Source organism: Podospora pseudopauciseta (assembly GCF_035222475.1).
Source record: "Podospora pseudopauciseta strain CBS 411.78 chromosome 2 map unlocalized CBS411.78m_2, whole genome shotgun sequence".
In the NCBI taxonomy this organism is placed as follows: Eukaryota; Fungi; Ascomycota; class Sordariomycetes; order Sordariales; family Podosporaceae; genus Podospora; species Podospora pseudopauciseta.
The window spans coordinates 1,855,011-1,876,765 of NW_026946663.1; the positions used below are offsets into that span (position 1 = coordinate 1,855,011).

Sequence of the window (21,755 nt, forward strand, 5' to 3'; positions counted from 1 at the left end):
TTCGATCGGTGCGTTAGCTGACAATTGCTGTCAAACATGTCGTGATTGGGGATGGAGCTTGGCGGTGTTGTAAAATGGGGAAGACATCTGCTGAAGCCGTGAACACTGGCTACAGCCACCCTGCCGGTGACTGGGGTGCCGGGCATATTGCCGCCAATGAGAGGTGATGAGTAGCCTGTGTGATATCTCCTGTAATTGATGTGGATGTATGAGGCTGTGGGTTTGTACGGTAGCTATGCGTTTGGGTAGTATCGTCGATGCTGGCTGCAGGAGTCAAAGGAAGTGACAGGAGGCGGGTCTGGGAGGTTGGTTGAGCAGATTGCCTCGGTAGTAGGACAGATTCAAGCCGCTCAGGTGGCGGCGCAGTGAGAACCTTAATAGCCAAGTCAAAAGAGAAGGCACAACAGAAGGAAGGCACGGTAAGACGAAACCACGGCAGACGGAAGGCATGACAGATCAGTACTAGTTGAGGTCTCACCAGATGAGTATTCCATTCCCACTCAGCAAGGCTTGCAGTCGCCCAAACATATCCAATGTCTCTATCTCTAGCCTCCGATCCCAAGCTCGATATAAACAACCTTCGAAAAGCACGCCATGCTCACAGAACACAGTACACCAACCCACAAACGCTTTCAAACACCCAATGCCATGATAACACCATCAACTAATCACTCCTCCCTCCGCCTTAAAAACAGCCCGATAAGCGCCCGTTGCTTCTCCTCCAGCGCCTTCCGATCCTTGTCCTTCTCCAACACCGACCCCCGACAAACCAACCCCCCAAACACTTCCGCAAACTTCCTCTCCTTAGTCCTGCGCCTGTTGAGAGCCACAACCGCCTGAATTCCCGGCCCCGTCGACCTCCTGAAGCTGAGAGACTTCCGGCCCAATGCGACTAGGCCCGGGCGAGATGCCGCATCGCTATTCTTGATGGCCTCGAGATCAGCCTTGGTCAGAGGTGCCAGCTCGGCAGCTATCCTTGCGAGTGTCGTCGTTAAGAATACAAAGCAGATATTGTGGTTGGGAGTGGTAGCTAGAATGTCGAGGATCGCAGTCTTGTCGTCTTCCGCCGAGGGGGCATCGACTGCTGTAGCCACTGACTGTGCCAAGGAAGGCAGAGCTGCTTGCTCGATGCGGTTCCACAATGGCGTCGTGATAACCCCGTCGACCAGGCCTTCGAGGAAGAATAGGAAGGCTTCACTGACTGCCTCCAGGCGTTGAATAGACGGTACTTCGGGAAGGAACACGGAAAGAATTCGCTCGTCTCGATCGAGGGCATCGATGACACTGATGACTTGGGCAGTGCGCGTTTCTTTGTCGGTTCCCTGCCAGGTGGCTTCCTCAAAAGGCCAGCCCGGAGCGGTGGGAACTTCACAGTCGTCCAACATTTGGGCGTCGGCGATGGCTCGCTCGGTAAGTGTCTCCGTAGCTTCCGTAAGCTCGAACAACTCCTTTGGCGCAGCATGGTGCGCTGGTAAATCGTACGGAATCGCGCCAAATTTCCCATTCTTCTTGGCTAAAGCATTGCAGAACTCCCTGATGCCACCGGTCCTAACCCGGATGAGTTCCTCAACAGAGCGTCCAATACATGATGGTGCCCAATCGGCATGAACTGGAATGAAGTGGTCCCTGCCGTCCATAACACGCAGCACCAGAACCTCATCCAGGGTCGCCTCGCCTTCGTTGAGCATTTGAGCTTGACGGACGGTATCGATGACGGCCTCTAGATGTGCATTCACCGTCTCGCCAGGCTCCAGTGTAACCCTTTTCCCAAGATCAACTGGTTCTGAGCCATCGTCACTCTCTTCGGGGCGAATAAAGGACGTTGTTAGCCATTCGAAATTCCCAGTAAGGTCTGGGCCCTCCGTTGAAGGCTTCTCGACGAAGGCGAAGGTAGCTGGTACACTACCGGTATTGGCCAAGGTAAGAGACGATGTCATCTTCTCTAAGAACCTTACTCGTCCGAAATCGATGGCCAGCTCGGGCCTGTCGGAGAAATTAGACTGGCTGCGCGGGCGAGAACCCTGATAGTCAACGACAATCGTGACTACTGGCCGTCCCTCGTTCTCTGCTCGGTCAAGCTCGCGCGCAACCTCAGAATGGACCTTGGCTTTGAGATCCGGTACTACGGCGTCGCAATCTAGTGTGAAGATGGAGCTTATAGGCTTGTGGTCTGATGAAGTAATTCGCTGATGGGAGGTGTACAGGTCAAGACGCAATTGCTCACCAGTTTCGCCATTCTGTTCCTCGTCATTGTCATTCTCGTCGTAAGCATCGTATGGCGATACCGAAGAGCTGGGCTGGTCGTCACCGTCGTTATCGGGATCGTAAGAAAATAGAACCTGGTCATCATCCGCGGCATTCTCCATGCCCTGGGCCTTCATTTCTTCGTCCCTCTTCCTCGCTTCATCTTCCTCGCGTATCTTCTTTTCAAAAGCTTCCCTGTCCTCCCGCGTACGATACAGGATGCGGTCGCACCAACTTGGAGGGCGTTGCTTTTCGCTAGAGTCGAAGAGGGCGACAGTGCCGACGTCATACTTATAGGATGGTAGGAACCTGATCGGACCCTCCCGCCAGCCTTCATGGAACACTTTGCGGTCCTTCATCAGCCGTCTAAGCTGGTCGTGGGGCAGTAAGGAGGTGATTGTTGTTTGAAGCGAAGCAGGGTCTTCGCTTGGATCTAATGGGAACTCGTCAGGATCGGGAAGGTCGAAAGAATCGTCGTCAGCATTGTTTTCGCCAGACTTCTTCGAGTCCTGTCCGATAGTTTCCTTCCCGGCTGTGTTGGTCTGGTCCTCATCTTTCGCATCCTCGCTACTGTCAGAAAGGTGCTGCACAACTACTCCTTCGCCTTCCAACGAGTCCTCGCGACGTAGGTTTTTCTTGGAAACATCATATTCTCCCTGGGTATGTAGCATCAACAGGCGGCGAATATCGTCACCGGGTAGATGGTCCAACCGAGAGTTGAGGTCTCCAAACCAAAATGCAAAATCCTCATCTCCAATCTTCCCCTTCTCTGCCTCGGTGATGCCACCAACAGCAATTGGTTCGAAGCGCGCATATTGAAGGACCTGTTGTACCTGCCAGATTCGTCGCTCGATGTAAGAGCTTTCAACCCCGCTAGCAAGATGACAGTTGACAAACAACAAGTTGGTGGCCTCGCCGAGAACAATGCGTGCGCACACTGCTCCTTTGTTGCCGAGGTATCCAAGCGCTCCAGTCGCAACACTAGTAGTGCTAACATTGCTAACAGTGGGAGCAACCTCGGGGGAAGCGTAGACCAAGAGTAGCATGGCCGCAAGCTGTTCCGTGGCGATGAGCTGGTACCCATCTGGTAAGGCAGCCCCCAAAGCAGCTTTCCACTTGTCCGCGGGGGTACTGTCTGGCGCATAGATCCATGTCATGTACTGAGAGGGCGCCGTAAGCTCGTTGATCTCCTGAAGTCCGAGGACATAGAGATCAATCTTTTCATGTCCGTCGCCATTCTTGGGGTTCTTGTTCGTCTCCGTTTGTGTAGCATCCAGCCCCTCTCCGTCCACAAACCACCTGGCAAGATCCTTATCCGTGCCTGGGCATGCGGCCACGTTCCATGTTCCGATCTTGATTCGTACCCGCCGGCGACGTGTGTATTCTGACCGACGAGCGTATACTGCTCTCGACAAGGAGTGCGGGTTGGTGGAAGTGAGGTCGACGGGTTCGGATGTTGTGGAATCAGCACGGGCAGCTGGCTCGGCATCCGAGGGCTCCATCGAGAAGGCCAGGTGAGTGTCTCGAGGGGAAACCGTCTGTCAGTTCAGGCGTACAAAACCACGGAGGTACGTGGATCAATCGACCTCTCTGTTGCTAAATCGCAGGTCGAGGTACAGGCGCAGTTTGGCTGGCTCACGCATGGAGATTAAGTTTCGAGGGTCTTTAATGACATTCAAGGGTCGAATGCGGGGTGGTTATATATATGGGCGACACAGAAGCTCACGGGACAAGCTAGCCCAGCAACGAAACACAAATTTCTATGGGCGCATGGTATGGGCTTCGGAGAAAATATGTCTCAAAGTTGTGTATAGGCGGGAAGTCGTCAAGGTACTCTAGGTAGGCAAGTAGATGAATAACATGGAACAAAAGACAACACCGGGATCAAAGGCCAGCTCCAGGCAGTTCAGGGACAAGTTGCTGGTTGGTGGGGCAGTGACGCATTCAGGATGGTTGCATGGCCAAAAAACCCCAACCCTGGAGAGACATTGCCGCGCCAAGAGCCCCACAGCGGGGATACAAGCTTCAGCTTCGGGCGACCAGCCACATTCCCAGATACAACGAGCCCATCATCACCAACCTGACGCACTGGTCCTTCTTGCGGCCAACACCCTGTCCGGCTTGATTGCTGGTCACGCCTACCATATTATACTATAAAGAGCATCTTCTCTTGCTCTTTCTCGTGTAACTCAGACAACCCCAGTGTTCGCGACTGTCCTTCGTCCGATCTTGACACCCGTCGTCCGATCCTGTACGTTCCCGAGGCCCGCGGTGGCACCTGCATTGCCCACCTTCGAATTTGTACGAGTTTTGTGTTTGCAGTCTTCCGATATGAGCAAGGCTACACCCCGAAAGGCGCGTCACCGCCAGCACCCAAGCAACAGTGGTCCCCGACAGCAAGTCCATGCCTCCGACTACGAATCCGACACAGCATACTACATGGAGAATCGCAACATGGCTCCCCAAGCCCCGTCTAAGACACGGTCCGATATGGAGGTCAACCTGACAGTCCTCCGCCGATATGACCCTACAATCAAGTCGGTGCTCGCCATCGCTGCCAACGCTGTCATCTACACCATCGGACAGGCCTCTGCTGGGTGGGAGAAACACGGAGTCGAAGGAACACTGTTCGTTTGCGAGCAAGAACCCCGTGCCGATTCTAGTGGCCAACATCTGCCACAATACTGCATCTTCATCCTCAACCGCCGGGGTATGAACAACTTTGTCGTCGACCTCGCAAGGATTAGCAACTGTGAGGTCGTGGAGGAGCTCATTGTCTTTCAGCTGGAGGATGGCTATACGATCGATAGCAACGAGACGGAAGAAGGCGCCCAAAAAGCTATTGGCATCTGGATGCACGAGGACGAGACTCGACCACGGAGCGCGAACTTTACTACCATCATGGGCGCCTGGCAGGAGGCTCGCACTGCCGGCTCGGCTTATTTGCCCACCGACGATGAAGGCCAGGGCGCTCCGGTCGCGGTGGCCGAGACACCAGCGCCACAGAATGTTGGGTTTGTTCCTGGGCAACAGATCAATATCAACGACCTGTTTGGGAATAAGTGAAGGGTATGGATAGGCATTCTGCCTAGGCTGGGTCTGGGGCATTAGAAGCGTGGGGGCTTTAGATGCTGCTACAGCGATCTGGCATGGATTATGGAAACACATGCATGGTTAGGCGTTCAGGTCATACGGTATACAGGACGGTAGCGACTATCAATACGGATATCATATTGGGCACGGTGCGGTTACCGTGTCATGTGGCCTTTTGACACTGTGCATTGCTTCACGGACTTGGCCTTCCACACTTCTTGGCCGTTCATGCTTTCTTTCCCCAAACATCTACAGCGCCACAAAAGCTATTCATTTCCAGCAAGACAATTCTTGATTCTTCACATGATGCCGAATAAGTCTGATGATATACACGACGACGACTCCGACCTCCTCAAACCTTACGTCGAAACAGAGTTGGTCAATGCCGATTTATTTGGAGAGTGGCTTCAACAAGAACTCGGCGATGGGAAAGATCACCAGGGCATCATCTCAAAGGTAGCAGCGGCGCTCGGTGTATTTAAGAATACACTACAGTCGCTTTCTCTCGAGAGTACCCTGCCAAATCCCAGGTTATGGAACATGCAAGTCGATGCAGTCAATGGTAACGATTTGAAGGTCATCTTTTCTATACCAGGGTCGGAGGAGAAGATCGAAGTTGTTGCCAAGGATCAAGACGAACTGCAGTTTCTCAAAGGCGTAAGTAAAACTTTGCCTCTTCATGCAACGCCGTCTAACACTCTACATTAGGACAAGTGTCTCGGATACATGTCTAAAGTGGTTAGTTCATCTGGCTCGAATAAACGATGGCGAAGCTGGTGATATTGACAACTACAGTGGCATGGACTTGCTCAATCGCTCGATAGACTGACCATTTACGCACAAAAATGCAAGGAACTGAAGGCCCAAGAAGCGGAATTGATGTACAGTTTTCCAACGGCACCATGTTTTGAACCTTCAAGCTCATATCAAACAGGCACCCTGCAGAAGCTACAGTGCGGAAGCACATCAACCTGCTCAAGGAGTACAACGACATGAAAGACATTGGACAGCAAGTCATCGGCCTTATCGCAGAAAACAAGGGCGTTCAAATCGGGAAGCTCTACGAGCATGGGGACTACGGGGTCACGGCGGACGACTGAAGCAGCAACAATGGCCAATGTCTCTTGATTCCCCACCCCCAATCTTCGACTTCTATCTTATGTACAAGCCACAAATGCGTTGCCACTGGCCCCGGTATGAGTGATCAACTTGTCGAACGCTCCGTTGCTGTCGAAAATAACTCTGTCCGGGCCGGGAGATCCACCGGTGTACACGGCGTACGTCTTCATGATGGGATACTCATACCATGGTGCAGGGGTGGGGAAGTTGAAGCCCTCGTAGTTGTTGTACCGGTGGGGATAGCTGTCTGTTGACTGGTTAGTACTGTCTGTTACGACTTGACCAGCACAACTGACTGATGTTTTGCCCAGCAAGGCGGAGAGTGTGTCCCTTGTTGCGGGCAGCAGTGATGTGGGACGTCTGGTAGCAAACAGTGCCGCAAGTGTAGGCACAGGCTCTCTCTTCAAGCACAGGGGCAGCCTCTACCTCGGTCGAGACCGGTGCAGCAGACACGGCGACCACCGAGAGAATGGTAACGAGGGCGGAGAGGAACTGAAATAATTAGTCTCAACAGGAAGGATGCTGGGTGTCCAGTGACTATTTACCTGAACCATTTTGACCGATGAAAACTATGTACAAATGCAAGCTCGGGCTCGTGGGATACAGAATCAACAAATATCTATGAGGACCCAGCCCATCTTTATATCTGTCCTACTCTCAACTTCAACAACTCGTACCACCACCAAACAACGGCAACCCAACCACATCTGGAAGGTTGTACACCTTCCTTTCCAACCACCGCCGATCTCCCCATGGCATCTCCTGCACCCCATTCGATATCCTCAGCTCATTTTCGTGGGGAGTATCCCCTTCAAACCGCGCTTACCTCGTCCCATCCGTCAACCGCCCACAGCTTGTAATCCTCCCCACATTCCAAAACACTCAAAGTTCCCACCCCTTGGTCAACCCTCTTGTCGATGTTTCGAAAATATCCAATAACACGCGCAAAAGACCCCCATCATGATTGGCCCACTTCCAACATTCAGTCTCATACAACATGCAAGTAAGTCCTTAGCGCCGGCAGATCTGCAGCAACACCACGCCCAACCAGCGAATCATCTTGGCAAACCAGCTCAGGTGGGTTGCAAACCCCTGACGACGGCTACATAGAGCTAGAGACGCCATTTGTACTGATGAGGAAGTTGGCTGATGTAGTCTTATCAAGGTTATCTTGAGATGTTATCAGCCCCTAGATAATCCCACGTGGGAGACATGATTTGTTTCTTCGGACTTCGCCGGCTTCAGATATTCGAGTGATCACTATTGAACACACACATAGACACACAGAATCATGAGGTATTTCCACACAAAGAATTAGTAAGAGAATTCCATTGCTAATTCCTTTGTCTCTATTGAAGCCAGCAAGGGCCCGGGAACAATTTCTACTCCTTACTACGGACTCACCTTACTCACCTATAACCCACCCCCCACTTTACTCACCTCAAAACCTAAAAACAATCGTATCCGTCGGCGTCAACGCCAAATCCTCCGGCTCCGGCACCCCCTCCACAATCAAACACCTCCTCGCCTCGGGCAGCAAAACCTCCCCCTCAACCACCGCAGTCTTTGACAAATCCAACTCAGTGTAGTCCAAGCTCAACTCGGTCGGCTCGGCAATCCAATACTCGTTGGCAATATACTCCGCCTCCTGAATGGAACTAATCGCGTCCTCGCGAATGTTCTCGATAAAGTCCTCGTCCACCTCGTCCATCGTGCTGCTCGGGGTAGAAGGGCTGCCGAGAAAGGCAGGCACCGAGTCGAGCACCCCGTTGGGGCCGTGGGCTTCGACGCAGAGGGGGCATATGGGGGAGTAGATGTCGCACCTCACGTCCTCGATCCAGTCGGGGACGGTGGGGAGGCCGCAGTTTGTTTCGCAGGGGAGGAGGACGGGGTTGGACCAGGCGCAAAAGGGGTGGGATTCGACGTGGCAGCCGGTTTGGGATTGGTAGGTTTGGCACATTTCGGTGGGGGGTTAGTGGGTTGGAAAGGGGGGTGGTTAAAAGTTACCTGATGGTTGTTAAGGAGTTATGTGGTGAAATGAGTAGGTAAGTTGTTGATTTTCTTGCTGCTGATGAGTGATGGTAGTCAAGTTCGGGGCTCATAGGGGATCTTATATGCTTTTCGGGGTGGGCCTCTTGTTGGCGACATTGTGCTATTTTAGATGCCGGCTTGCTTTGTTATGACCCGCTGGTGGTCTTTCAAAAGAAAGGTTTGGTTCAGGGACAGTCGGGAGAGAATGGTTTTGTGCTGTTTGGTGAAAGACATTGATTGCCGTGACAAAGGTCAAAGAGTTGGGATGCATAAAAATAAAACAGGCAGGTAGGTTTAAATCATTCAATACCGTGTATGACCAAAGTAGATATCGCTGTTCAATGTGTCTGTCCGCTGTCTCTAATGCAACCAGGGTTCTTTTGGGGAGTTACTTGACCTGAAAGCCTGGACTTTGCATTGTAAGAGTTTCAGGAAAAGAGCACCTCTTTCTCAGCCGTTTTCCCATTGTGCCTGCAGTCTTGACTTGAATTGACGTGACAATATCCGGTAGCTTTGCGGAAGTTAAGCCAAGAGGCGCACACTTTAACCTTCTTCGAAGAAGCCACAGAAAAAGAAAATGGCACGTAAAAACCTTTTAAAGGGTTGGCCATTGGTTCTCATCGCTCATCATCGAATCACTCTCCCGACATAGATTCATAGCATAGCAATACCGTATGCTACTCTACCCGTGTCGCAGTCTGCCAATTCAACCATGTCAGATTCTTGTGGCGATGACCCCTTGCCCAAGCCCCCGATGGAGTTGGAAGTCAAATGCCGCAAAGCCCTTGAAAGATACGCAGCAATCGCAAAGATGGATGGCACGAGATACTTCCCTTCAGACATTCACCGACAATCTGCCAACATCAGGACGTTCAACACTCATGTCAGAGATCGTCGAACACGCGGAGAATCATGCTAAATTGAGACAACTGAGAAATCTCTTGGTGGATGCCATTCTCAAACCAGGTACCGCAGCTCCCCCTATTCTTCATCCTCGTCTCGCAAATACTGACAATGTGCATGGGAAGTACGAAACCGGTATCACAAAGCTCGCCTGACCATGATAGCCGCACTGGCCCCTGATTTTGACCAGGATATTGACAAGCATATCGCCACAATGGCCGAAAGGTCACGCCCCAAAAAAGGGCGTCAATATCTCAGACGAAATACCTTCTTAGAGATGACCACCTGTATCATGACTGGTTAGTATGAGAGACGCTACCTTGCCTCCCTATCTCCGCAAAACCAAGCAACCAAGTTCCGTAGCACTATTCACTGTGTTCACATCCTCTCTTCTACAATTTTCAACTGTGGTGACAACAAATCCACCAGAGTTAGTCCACCTCAAGGTCCACCCACCTCAATTTTATCCCAATTGACACGAGCCTACTGATCCAGGCTTGTCAAAGTGCAGCTACATGGTGGGCCCTCCGTCGGTACTTCGACCTTTCCGACCGCAACTTCCACCCAGATATCCTCCACGGGCCCGAAAATGTCATATCCCTCACAATTGAGTTCGTCAAGGAGTACCGCCAGTTTCGGATAGCTTTGGAACCAGAAGAAGGCAATGGAAATATCTACACCTGCCGTATCATGCATCCAGAGACCCGGAGCATGTCTGTAGATCATTTTGCTCCCCAAGATCAGCCCATCACCTTGACGCATCATGACAACATTACAATGCCCAGTAGGGACCTTCTTAGAATACATCATACCTTGGGTAAAATCTTTCATGTGAGCAAAACTACCGCTGAATCTATCACCAGAGTGCTGATTTGTGTGTAGGCTAAACCACATTTGAACTGGAACGTGATGATTGAAGAAGAAGGTTGTTGATGGGATATATTCAGCATGTATAATCTTGGTATCTACGTAACAGCTTCCTTGCGGGATCTATAAGGTTTGATATTGATGGAGATGGATTGCTATTCAAGAAGGCGGACGCCGAGAGTAGTGAAATATACATTACGCCTACCCAATAAAAGCCAAGGAAGGTGTGCAGAAAGAAGGCTATACTCTGTAAGCCATTAGCCAACGGCATACACCGTTTAAACCAGCAACACCTATAGCCCTAACCCTGACCCGTCACCCCGTGCCCCCCTACTCCCTCCCCTTCACCCATTCCCTCATGCACCTCTTTCTCTCCTGAAGAGGGGACCCAATTTTACACTCAACTTTGCTCACACACAACCCTCTACTCACCACCTATTCTTTCCTCCCCGCATCGTCTCACACCATTCACAACCACCAACTGGACCTTCCCCCTCAGAAAAGGAACCTCCCCCTCCGCAACCCCATCCAAATGCAACCCTAAAAAGTTCTCCCCTCCACCACCACTAACCCTTCCCTACCCAAGAAAAAGCCAAGATGATCATCATCCCCTACCATACCAAGCCCGCCCAAAATCCCACCAATAACACCCAAGAAAAACACAAGCATTCTTGGTACCGGCAGTTACCTTCCCCCCCTTTAGCGCCCCTATGAACAAGCTCAAAGCAACCGAGCTAACGGCTTCCAAAGCCGATCGGTTAGACATGGGTGGCACCCTCTTGGCAACGACGACAAAAGAAAATGTCACTGCGACGGAGAAATGTTTTTGAGTTGAGCAAAAACGCCCATGTATCAAAATTGTTATGTCCCGACTCTCGTCCCAGAGAAGAGGCCAGAAATTGAATATCTACAAGAAGTTTGAAAAGAATGCCATCAGAGTTATCACCTAGGTGAAAAGCTCACATGGATGCTAATGCACACCGTTCCCACTCCCATCCACTCTATCAATGCTATTCGCTTTCTTCTACTACCACCTCGCCAAAAAAAAAAAAAAAAAGAACCCCTTGTTCCACCGCCGCTCAAGAAGAAACTTCTTAGCAGGTGAAGACCGAGGGGCCGGGGATCTGGTAGTTGGTGACAGGGGGCCAGTAGATGCTGATCTTGACACCGGGGTGGGAGCCCTAAATATACCAGTTAGTAACCAATTGGCTGGGAACAAAGTGATGATATATCAAGGCAAAAACTTACAGAGTAAGCACCGGGGAAGGCAACGGTGGAGGGGGTCTTGCTGCCGGTACCGCCGACAATGTTGAGCTGAGCACACTCCATGTAGAACTGAGCACCAGGGTAGTTGCCGGCACCGTGGAGAGCAAGCATCTCAGCACGGAGGAGGTACTGGCCGGGGGCGATGCAGGAGGGGATCCTGATGCTGTGGCGGCCCTGGCCGTTGATGACCTTCTCGGTGCCCCAGACGCCGTTGTTGTAACCGTCCTCCTGGATCTTGAACCAACCGCCGCCGACACCAGAGTCGGTGGTGGCGTCGTTGACCTTCTTGAGGTAGGCCATGGTGGGGCCCTTGTGGGAGATGTCCATGATGTCGTTGGGGGCAGAGCCGGTGGTGGAGAGCATGTAGCGCCAGATGGCGGTCACGTTCTGACCAGCCTGGACGGTGATGACCTTGGAGGTGGGGGTGGTCGGGTTGGGAGCACCGTTGCAGGCGATCGAGGCAGAGTCGACATTCTCAATGGGGCCGTTGTAGCTGGGCACACGGACACCACCACCAACACCGTGGTTGACACCGTTCACCTCGAGGGAGGAGAAGATGGTGTGGGCGCTCGCGGCGGAGGCAAGGAGGATAGGGGCGAACTTCATGGTGACGGTGGATGGAGTTTGAGGGAGTGGTCCAGGTAAACTTGCTCGAATGTGCTCGTCGATGGATGGCTCTCTAGAAAGGATTCTGGATGGGATTGTGACGGGTATATATACCTGTGCCACCTGCCGTGACAACACCAAGTCCCGCCATCATGCTTTCAAGATTGAGCATCTTTCGGTTGCAGAGACTTGACGGCCTCGGGTTCCGCAGTTGGCAGCAGTAGCCGCGCGGAATCTGGGGGGCATGACAGCAGGCTTGGTGGCTTGGAGGCCAAGGAGTGCCACGCCGGCGTCAATCCGGTCACGATCCCGATCTGGGTGCAACATCTCGGCGCCTAGTCCGACTCGGTGCAGTGAGGTTGTCATCCGTGAGGGCCGCCGGTGGATGGGCGGAACAAGATGGTCCGGAGACCAATATAGAATGTTCGGCAGCCTTGCCGACAATCCCCCAGACGGGCCTAGCCAAGCCTCTAGACCTTGATCTGTCTTGCCCCTGCAATCTTTTCCCCTTGAGGGTTTTCTTCTCTGATGGACGTCAGTTGTCCCGCTGACAAGCTTTTCCCGGTTTCAGGAATCGTGTTCCCCACAAATCCGATGATCTCATCCAACTGCAGTCTTCGTGTGTCCTCCTCCGCAGACTCTTGATGGAGAAAGCGCCCCCGCGGGGAGCGGCAGAGAAAGGCACCTTGTGCATCATGCACCCCGGCCTTCAGCGGCCTCCTTTCCCGGGACTCTGCCATCATGTTTCCACAAAACCAGGAAGCGATTCGACAAAAGTTTTTGTCGCTTCCGTTGCAGCCCAGCTTCTGTGGTATTTTGAGCATGTGGGCATGTCTCTTGAAGGATATTCGGGGAACCGCCCGTTGACCGCTACGCGTCGAGAAGGCTGTGTGATGTGGTTGGCATCTTGATGTTGAGGAATCTGGCGTGCAAGCGCCTGCCAGTCTTGGACATGTGTGTTGAGTTGAGCACATTGTGTTTTTGTCTCGTTGTTGGCTGAGCTTCTTGGTGCTGCAGGTTTTGATCACTCGAATATCGGGCCGCGTACGCCGAGCAGGAAACAGCAGCGCCAACCTGGCCTCCTAATCATGGCGGATTCCAGATGATTCTTCCGAGTGACTTGGCGATGGAGGTCGTTTATTCTTCGAGGCAGCCGTTGCGCTGACGTTGTCTTGATCACAAGTTCGTCATCTATCGTCGGGCAAAGGGAACCTTGGAACCCAACGCGGGCTTTGGTGTTGGCAGGTATACCATGGTGGTAGGAACGAGGATATGGGGGGTCAATGGGATACTAGCTGGATGTCTGTTATTTCTCTGTTGTCAGCCTCGAACAGCTCGCAAACTAGGTTTACGTACTGCGGTTTCTGGAATAGCTGCAACAGGCAGACGTCGACGATACCACCGACAGTAGCACCCTGAGGAAGGTGGGTGTTATCCGGCAGATGATTCTTGTTGGGCGTTTCTTGCCATCGCCTTGGCAGGTGAACATGGTCGGGCTTCGTCGAGATTTACCACAAGTGGTGCAAGACCTCCAGCAGTGAATTCTGGGTTGAGAGATAACTGAATCCTCATCTCGAGAAGAAATCGCTCGTTCTGTTGACAACACACCTCGCTACTTAGACATCCCGGCCATCATTTATTGTCGGCTATTTACAGCCAAAAAATAGTATTCCCGGGGCGAGTGCTTTTCAACAGCTAGGGCAGAGGGTCGATACTAGCTAGTTACTGTTTTTAATGAGCTATACAAGTTGGAAAAATTGGGTCTTCGTGCAGGTCTTCGGTTCTGGAGGCACTGGAATCCCAAACAAAATGACACGAAGAATGCTGGACGAGATCTACAATGAAAAGGGAAATGAAAAGTTTCCAGTCTCATAGTCTTGATGGGAGACGGGAGCGTGGCCCAGAAGAGTATGGCTGGCGAAAGCTGGAAGTACGACAGGCATGGGATAACACTGCCGCCTTCGGGGCACTTTCTTGCCCTCGCAAGAGATATCGGGGAAGGACAAACTCTGAGTATCGGATCAATGTTTCCCGAATGTCCGATAAATCGCAGATCTTTCCAGGAACACGGAGATGTTGTCGCTTTCGTAGTACGTACATTCCTTCTCGTTTATTGCCGTGGACAATCGACCCTCCTATTGGACTGCGCCATACTAAATCATTGGTGTTCCGGCTAAGTAACTCCTGATAGCCAATTACCTTGTCAAACGCCCCTCATTTGCTCATTTACCCTGCTGTATCGAGGTGGTTAAGGAGCGGTTACAACGCCGGATATGCAGGGAGAATCCCTTACTACTACTACCCGGAATTCGAGGACCTTGATCAACAAGGAGCTTCTAGAGGCACGCTTGATCTGAACAAACATCTCCAGTCCTCATCATGATGACTATGTTGTTGCTTGAGGCTAACCGCAATGTTAAGTGACCTGTCTCCACGGGCGGAGTCACTCGTCCCAGCGAATGTCGACAAGCTATTTGATCTGCTTAATACCAACGGCGAGGCGTCCTCGGGATCAACATGGAGTCGCGCACCAAGGTCCCTTTCTGCCACTCAACAGGGGAGTCGGAACTTGCTTGATGGTGTTCTCTCGCCGGCTGCCACAACTCAAAGACCTTTTGTCCAACAACATTCAATATGGCAGGAACCGCTTTTTGAGTCGGGGTGTAGAGGCTCACTGCATGGTCAACAATGCGCAGGGCAATGCTCCGACCCCAAGATATTGTTCAGTTCCCTCAGCATTCTAGGAAACTGCCTTGCCTTTGCAACTGCGGGCTTACTGGCAGATGACGGCATTGTTATTCGAGAAGCCCCACTGGAGGACACCCCGACATCACTACAAATAGCTGGTGTCCCGGAAAACATCAATGCAACTCAGATACTCGATGATATTGTACGATGCGCTGTGTCGTCCTGCGAAGGCGAAGGTAGAATATCCGGCATGGCCACCTGCACGACACAGCTTATCGAACTAAGGGGACACCTGGGTGGTCCGCATAACGCCACTAGCCTTGAGCAATTCCAGGTCCTTCATGACGGCCTAGGCCAATATTGTGGCAAGCTTGATATGGAGTTTGAGCCTGACATTGCAGGGCCGGGGGTAAGTTGGCATTTTCCTCTGGAAAACTGGCGATTCTTTTGGATTCAGAAGCTGACCGCCTAACCCTTCTCCAGGTCCTGCTGTCACAAATGATACAGGCATCAGTCTCAGTCACCTCGTTTGTTTTCATCACGATAATCAGCTCTTGGGCCCGGTTCGTTCTTTTGGTCCACAAGCGAGGCGACTGGAAGAAAGCGGAGCGTCGTCACAGAAAACTCACAACATCCAGAGTCCACGGTGCGTTGGTTTCGGCTGCCGTGGAATTCCAGGAAGCCCAAGCCTTCTTCACCATGGCCATTCAGATCGCGACCATTGCCACGTTTGAGCCGAGCTTTACCTGCGGCTTGTCTTGCAGCCAGCAAGAATCGATCCAATCCCTGAGCGACACCATCATGAATGGGCAGTTGATTCGTGCTCTGGCGGTCAACAGCATGTTGCCTGTGCTTCTGACACAGTCAGTACTCCACCGTGCCGGAATGAGCTGGTGGTATACCTTGACGCTTTGCATCATTGTCTGCATCTTTTCAGAGGTCATCAGGTGGCAAACTGTCACTCAAGTCCCTTTCCACATCCTGTTAGGCCGGCTAAAAGATCTAGTACCAGTGGATGAGTGTGGTGGTAACCCTTCTCTGACAGCGTATTGCCTGACGCCTTTATACAATCTTCAACTTGTGGAAATGCCCATGCTGATTGTAGGATATACAACCGCCCTTGTACTCCTTCTTGCGCAGAGCGCACATCGGACATGGCCGATTATTTCACCTATTGTCGAGAGGCATAGACCTGGTCAGTTGCTGGCTTACTTGGGAAAGCATTTCTTTCGAGTGTCTTGGTACGGATTGCAGATGACCCTTGCCATCGCCACGGCTTTACATTTCGTCACTCTTTGGACCATCAGCCGCGGTTTGAACGCGTCACCGAAAGACTGGACATATGGCCAGGTGGTGTCGGCAATGCTCTGGGCTCCGATATTGGGAAAGTACCTATACTACAATATTTGTAAGTGGTATTGAACAGACTCTGGGTTGCTTCTTTTTCGCTTACGTTTCTGTCTTAGTTGGAGTGAAGAGGGGAGTCGAGGCACGGCTTGCGCGAGAGTACACGGTGATTCGACTTGAGCCTCACTGAAATGCTCAGTTATCCTTGCGGTATGGTATTGCCTACAGCGCCAGGGCTTTGATCGAATCACCACCCCGGTATCAGGCTGCCTTAGCCACAGCATCACCCCCAATAACTATCGACTTGGCACATCCGCACCTCCACGGAATTGCATTTAAATTCATGATACAAAAGCTCCAGGTATTCTGTCTTCCAGCACCATTTGCCCCTCGATCCATTACCACTTTCTGGCAAACAGGATGTCAATCAATTCACCTCAGGGCAGCACCTCCATGCTCCACACCCTGCTGGTGTGGTTAGCCAGCTACACCGCCTGCGTTTTGAAGAAGCTGAAAAAAGCCTTTGATTCAGACCTGTCACACCTACCGCCACTTGTTTTACGGCCCTTTACCTAGCGCAGCATCCATCAGAATCCTTGATATGATCAAGCCAGCTGCAGGAGACAGAAACATCATCAGACTGTCAACTCGAATCATCAACCTAGACTCGGACTTAGCCTCGCTGCCGGAATATGTAGCTCTGTCTTATACGTGGGGAAACCCAATCACGATTCGAGTGTCGGTGCCAGATTCAATGAATTTCAGAAACCCCTTTTCCTGTTCCGTCAAGGGGCCGAATAATGAACGATTTGGATGGCTAGACCTGGCAAAATGGATTTATTTCTGGCAAAGTCGCCGGTACATGATAGCTGAAGAGAAGGTCGATTGGAACGGTGACAAACTGAGGTAGATTGAGGTGGATGGCTGCGGCGTGCAGGTCAAGGAGAATCTATTTCACTTCTTGGAGACAGTTCAACGGGTACGAAAAGACTCTGCAGGGCCTCACGGTTGGGGCAGGCTTCAGCTAGACTCAGGTTTCGACAATGCGGGCTATCCGCTTTGGATCGATGCTATATGCATCAACCAGGACGACCCAGACGAGCGAGGTTCTCAGGTATCGCTGATGTCCAGGGTCTATCAATCTGCCAAACAGGTTTTGGCATGGACCAAGAAGAGTGACAGACTGTCGGAATGGGCAGCCCAAGGGTTCAGTCGACTAATGGATTGGGAGGCACACCGTGCGAAACGGATGAGTGAGAAGATTGAAAAGGGAGAAGAGCGCTCCTGGAGCGACATCAACCTTGACACAACGCTTTCGTCGATTGAGTGAATGTCTATACGCCATTGGTTTGGCTTATTCGCTTTTTTTCCATCGTATTTGGTTTCGTCGAGCATGGATCGCGCAGGAGGCGACTTTCGCAAAACGTACCTTCGTCTTAACCTCCACTAACCTGTTCCCTATGACGATGGTTCTGTTGGCGCTGGAGGTGATTGACAGGTATGGGTTGGAAGATGAGTTATGCAAGTTAGGACGAGGCCTGCTTACTGGTCGGTCCGTATCAAACACTGAGGCTTTTGTTGCAATGCATACGGGATATCTCGAGGATGAACAAGGGGTCACTTTGGATCATGCAGAGCGATTGGCAATTGAGCCATGAGATGCTTTCATTTTCCTTCGGGGATTCCGATATATCCGCGAAAGATCGAACCTGGACCTGGCGGGCACAGGTACCATGGTAATGACAGGACGGAGTGAGAGAGGCTGGGACATCGAGATTTTACCACGGGTGCATTTGGATATCACTCGGGTACAATTATCAGTGCCCCGGCCGACTCAGTTCCCTTGAGCCCTTTCCACGAGCGGCTAAGTCTACTTCCTGTCATATCGGTCTTTCGGAACCTCAATGCCTCTGACCCTCAGGACAAGGTATTTGCATTTTTGAACATTGCAGAGGAAAAGGGACTTGTTGCGCCAAACTACCGCCAAAGTGCCCAGGCCGTTTTTGGGGCGACAGCAGAGGCCATAATGAAGGACACCAACAGTCTCTCTGTACTATCACACATTGACGATCCGTCAAACCGAAAGATCGAGGACCTTCCCGGTTGGGTCCCTTACTTCAGCGCGAGGCTAGAAACGGAAACGTTTGACAATGGGTCCGACCCTTGCAGATATTGCGCCTCGTATATCAACTTCAAATTAACGGAAGCAAGCGAGATCGTCTTCCATCCTGAGGGGGGTTTGTCCGTCGCGGGCCATTGCATTGACACAGTGAGGGCTGTGGCGGATTCTCGAGCCGACATACTCACATCTTGCTTGATGCTGGCTGTGAAAGGACCTACACAGTATCCAGGCAAGCCAAATTCTTGGAAGTGGCACAATCTCACGGTGTTCTGCAGGGAAAACTCGTACAAAGTGATACCGGCCCGTTCGGTCACGCGCACTGAGGCACTGCGGCGGACACTGATAGCGAACAAGGAACACGAGGTGGATGAACTTTGTTCACAGGCTATGAACTCGCGGCTGGGCTTGCAAATTGGTTATTGAGAGATATCTTGCAGGTTTGCAGTCTGCTTCGGGATGTTGGTCCGGAACGTTGGGTGGAAAGCGGGTCGCGCCCTCACTTTGCAGGAAGGTCGCACTTTTGTCAGCGATTTGCGAAGGAAGGCAGCTTGATGAGCTCCCAGCGTCCGAGATTCGGGACTGGCCAATGACGTTGGAAAATCTGAAGACAGGAAGAAGAAGAGAGGAGAGTTACGGTGTACGGACACAAGAGGGTGGTGAGCAGGAGAAGGACCAAGGGTCATCAGATTGCTCAGGTTATGCAGAGAAGAGCAGCGAGGAGCTGGAAGGGCCTCCAGAAACCGAATCCATGTCCAACCTTGGGCATCATCTGGAGATCTTGGAAGAAGACATAAACGACCAGAAGGACCACTTCTTCGGAGGATCTTCGAGCCTGCTGCCAGCTTAACACTTGGCGGCTGCAACCAAGATTTTGAGCTTTTCGGAGGAGCAGGGCCCTCTACAGGATACAGAGGTTCAAAACGATTGGGCTTCTACCAAGTACACGCGGAATGCAAGCCGCTGTTTTTCCAAGGTTCAAAAGGCGCAAATTCGAAAATACGAGGCTCTGATGAAGAAGGCTACCCGCGGCCGAAAATTCTTCCTTACTGACAGGGAGAGATTCGGGTTAGGCCCAAAATCGACAAGGGAGCCAGACGGGGAACTTTATGATCAGATTTGGGTGATTGAGGGAGCCAGTGTTCCATTCATTCTCAGGGAGACTGACACTTCGGGTTGTTACAAGATTATCGGCGAGGCATATGTGCATGGGTTCATGTATGAAGAGTTGATTGGTAGCTTTGTTGGGCCACCGAGGAGGATCTCTTTGGTGTGATGTGGTGAGCTGGCGGCAGCCGCATTGTTGGGTACTGAACCAGGCTGAGCTTCCTGCCTTACACAACGTTCAGCTACCTTACCTACCCTAACCTGATTTTGATGTTTATTTGCAAATTCTGCATTTCTGTCCTCAGCTTTCCCTAACTATGTATGATGGTATTTGCGTAGAGCAAGTACACACCAGAGTCAAAGAGAGTATCCTGCGTGCGTTGTTACTGGGTAAACCAATCTCCTTGACCGCTTAATGATGATAATGAAGCAGACTGTTCTCTTTATTTCCAATCGTCGTCAAACATATAACCATATTGCACATCTCCGCCCTCATCAAAAGCTTCCTGGGCTTTTCCTTTGCGCGTTAGGGGAAAGGAATGATCGCCCGATCAATCACTAAAACCCTCCCAGTCTTCCTCCGGTTGCTCCTCCCTAAGCTGCACTCTCTCTCTGTGACGTATCACAAGCTCTCCTCGCCTGCTGGTCCGCGACTCGTCCCACTCTAGCTGCGGCAGCCTTTGATCAATCACTAAGGTAGGTAGGTAGTCTAGAAATCTCACCACCGGGCCATGAGGCTCAGGATACGCCGGGAAAATTTGGTCGAAATCCCAATCCATATCGACATTCTCATTCTCGCTCGGCTCCCAGTCCATCCCCTCACTCTCGCTCTCACCCTCACTTCCATTTTCACTTTCACTGCCCCTCTCACTCTCACTCTCAATCTCACTTTCAGTGACCCACTCACTCTCACTCTGAATCCACCCCTCACCATCTCCCTCCATCACATACCCCCCCTCCTCATCCTCCTCTACCTCCACCCGTCCCTTAATCTTACCCCGACACATCGGACAAGTCTTATTGCCCCCCCTTAACCACTCACGCAGACACCCCCCATGAAAAATATGCCCACAACCCGGCACCTCCACCACCACCACCCCCACCATCTCGTTCAGACAAATCGCACACGTCTTGTCCTCCCCCTCTTTCAACGCCCTTGTATGCATGACAGGGACCTCTTCTTCGTCGTCCTCACCAACATAATCCCAAAAATACCTGTGCGGGTCTCGATGACCGGTTTCATCGATAAACCCCGCTGGAGACAGCAAGATATATGATCTCAAGAAGTAGTCATCTTCCGACGGCATTTCTTTGGTTGGCGTGCGGGAGATGTCTGGAGATATCCGTTGGGGGGTGTAGAGGGGAGGTTTGGAGGAGCGTGCGCGGACGGTTGGTTGATGTCTGGGAATAGTTTGCAAGCGCGGGGGAAATGAGTCAAGCGGCGGTTAAAGTTGATGACGCGGTAAGTTCTTGATGCGGACCGCTCGAGAATGTTTTGCTTGGGCGGATGGATGTTGATGGTTGAAGACGAGAAAGGAGACTTTGGAGTAAGCGGGAATAGAGCTTTAGATTTCGCGAGAATTCTGACACTTTTGCGTGTTGAAGGTTACGAGTGGGTGAGGTGGAAGGTTTGAGGCACGTTTAGACTTTTTTTCGTTTGTGGCGAGACGGTTGAGGGGGCGTGAAGAAGGTTTGGGATGGTCAAGCCTCCGGCTTCATGTGGCGGAGACATTTGACTTTCACCCTTAAAAAGAACAATTCATATCTTCACACCACAGCCTATTTACCGTGCCTGGTAATAATTTTTTCTTTGGGGTTCAGCTGCTGCAAGAAGGTCTTGTTATACTAGCAATTCGATCATGGCGTGCCTCAAATACTTACAACACATGCCTGGGACCCAAACTCCGCCAACACCCAAGAGCTTTGCAGGGCATCTGATAAGGTACATAAACTCCAACACACACTTTGTGAAGAACCTCGTTCAGCTGAGCAGACACGTGGACACAGAACGGATTTGCCAGAGATGCTGAACCAGACAAAGCACCAGGGTCGTTCCCAGGGGTCGGATTCAAACATTTCCACACTTTAAATGGTACTTACCTAATAATAGGGGCTTAGTTTCGCCATGGACTTCACTGTATTCATTATTGTCTTCCATACAAGCTAGGTACAATGCAGAGACATCACAGCTCAAGAATTTCAGTTTTCAGCTTTTTGACTGTCTGCCGAACCATGCGTGTTCTGCAAGGCTTGCAGCTGCAGGTTTTCACACCTGATCTTACCATAAGACCCGAATAACGCGCTGAAAACAGATTAACAACTGTAGAAAATTGGAAGTTGTGGGCCGAAAAGTGACTGGCGCCAA

At 51.5% G+C, this 21,755-nt stretch overlaps 10 protein-coding genes across 10 annotated transcripts; 6 read left to right on the forward strand and 4 right to left on the reverse strand.

Annotated features, from left to right (window-relative positions):
* Positions 1-668: 668 nt before the first annotated feature.
* QC763_204830 (uncharacterized protein) lies at positions 669-3,746 on the reverse strand (the record flags this gene model as incomplete). The annotated part of the gene is made up of 1 exon (XM_062909523.1): positions 669-3,746. One exon carries the CDS (start codon positions 3,744-3,746, stop codon positions 669-671), a length of 3,078 nt encoding a protein of 1,025 aa, XP_062768317.1.
* Positions 3,747-4,575: 829 nt separating this feature from the next.
* On the forward strand, positions 4,576-5,310 carry QC763_204840 (uncharacterized protein; the record flags this gene model as incomplete). Its single annotated transcript, XM_062909524.1, has 1 exon — positions 4,576-5,310. One exon carries the CDS (start codon positions 4,576-4,578, stop codon positions 5,308-5,310), a length of 735 nt encoding a protein of 244 aa, XP_062768318.1.
* A 192-nt stretch (positions 5,311-5,502) lies between these two features.
* QC763_204845 (uncharacterized protein) lies at positions 5,503-6,437 on the forward strand (the record flags this gene model as incomplete). The annotated part of the gene is made up of 4 exons (XM_062909525.1): positions 5,503-5,994; positions 6,046-6,075; positions 6,133-6,218; positions 6,272-6,437. The coding sequence occupies 4 exons, from the start codon at positions 5,503-5,505 to the stop codon at positions 6,435-6,437; spliced, it is 774 nt and encodes a 257-aa protein (XP_062768319.1).
* A 36-nt stretch (positions 6,438-6,473) lies between these two features.
* On the reverse strand, positions 6,474-7,279 carry QC763_0034710 (uncharacterized protein). The gene is made up of 3 exons (XM_062905553.1): positions 7,002-7,279; positions 6,753-6,948; positions 6,474-6,703 (listed from the first exon to the last, which is right to left on the reverse strand). Exons 1-3 carry the CDS (start codon positions 7,008-7,010, stop codon positions 6,495-6,497), a joined length of 414 nt encoding a protein of 137 aa, XP_062768320.1. The 5' UTR covers positions 7,011-7,279; the 3' UTR covers positions 6,474-6,494.
* On the forward strand, positions 6,644-7,056 carry QC763_0034720 (uncharacterized protein; the record flags this gene model as incomplete). The annotated part of the gene is made up of 2 exons (XM_062905554.1): positions 6,644-6,654; positions 6,768-7,056. The coding sequence occupies 2 exons, from the start codon at positions 6,644-6,646 to the stop codon at positions 6,955-6,957; spliced, it is 201 nt and encodes a 66-aa protein (XP_062768321.1). The 3' UTR covers positions 6,958-7,056.
* Positions 7,280-7,897: 618 nt separating the features above from the next.
* On the reverse strand, positions 7,898-8,416 carry QC763_204855 (uncharacterized protein; the record flags this gene model as incomplete). The annotated part of the gene is made up of 1 exon (XM_062909526.1): positions 7,898-8,416. The coding sequence occupies one exon, from the start codon at positions 8,414-8,416 to the stop codon at positions 7,898-7,900; it is 519 nt and encodes a 172-aa protein (XP_062768322.1).
* Positions 8,417-9,199: 783 nt separating this feature from the next.
* On the forward strand, positions 9,200-10,466 carry QC763_204856 (uncharacterized protein; the record flags this gene model as incomplete). The annotated part of the gene is made up of 4 exons (XM_062909527.1): positions 9,200-9,392; positions 9,555-9,689; positions 9,902-10,221; positions 10,273-10,466. The coding sequence occupies 4 exons, from the start codon at positions 9,200-9,202 to the stop codon at positions 10,321-10,323; spliced, it is 699 nt and encodes a 232-aa protein (XP_062768323.1). The 3' UTR covers positions 10,324-10,466.
* A 467-nt stretch (positions 10,467-10,933) lies between these two features.
* QC763_204860 (uncharacterized protein) lies at positions 10,934-14,087 on the reverse strand. The gene is made up of 2 exons (XM_062909528.1): positions 11,506-14,087; positions 10,934-11,438 (listed from the first exon to the last, which is right to left on the reverse strand). The coding sequence occupies exons 1-2, from the start codon at positions 12,127-12,129 to the stop codon at positions 11,352-11,354; spliced, it is 711 nt and encodes a 236-aa protein (XP_062768324.1). The 5' UTR covers positions 12,130-14,087; the 3' UTR covers positions 10,934-11,351.
* A 140-nt stretch (positions 14,088-14,227) lies between these two features.
* QC763_204870 (uncharacterized protein) lies at positions 14,228-16,354 on the forward strand (the record flags this gene model as incomplete). The annotated part of the gene is made up of 4 exons (XM_062909529.1): positions 14,228-14,373; positions 14,551-15,226; positions 15,301-16,225; positions 16,284-16,354. Exons 2-4 carry the CDS (start codon positions 15,068-15,070, stop codon positions 16,352-16,354), a joined length of 1,155 nt encoding a protein of 384 aa, XP_062768325.1. The 5' UTR covers positions 14,228-14,373; positions 14,551-15,067.
* Positions 16,355-18,190: 1,836 nt separating this feature from the next.
* QC763_0034770 (uncharacterized protein) lies at positions 18,191-19,769 on the forward strand (the record flags this gene model as incomplete). Its single annotated transcript, XM_062905555.1, has 2 exons — positions 18,191-18,401; positions 18,826-19,769. The coding sequence occupies 2 exons, from the start codon at positions 18,191-18,193 to the stop codon at positions 19,131-19,133; spliced, it is 519 nt and encodes a 172-aa protein (XP_062768326.1). The 3' UTR covers positions 19,134-19,769.
* Positions 19,770-21,755: the final 1,986 nt, after the last annotated feature.

Excerpts from the sequence above, each read along its gene's own strand:
- QC763_204860 (XM_062909528.1), bottom strand. The coding sequence starts at position 12,129 with ATGAAGTTCGCCCCTATCCTCCTTGCCTCCGCCGCGAGCGCCCACACC. Across the intron at positions 11,439-11,505 it reads CCTTCCCCGGTGCTTACTCT|GGCTCCCACCCCGGTGTCAA; the intron begins GTAAGTTTTTGC and ends TGGTATATTTAG.
- QC763_0034710 (XM_062905553.1), bottom strand. Across the intron at positions 6,704-6,752 it reads CCTTGCTGGGCAAAACATCA|ACAGCTATCCCCACCGGTAC; the intron begins GTCAGTTGTGCT and ends ACCAGTCAACAG.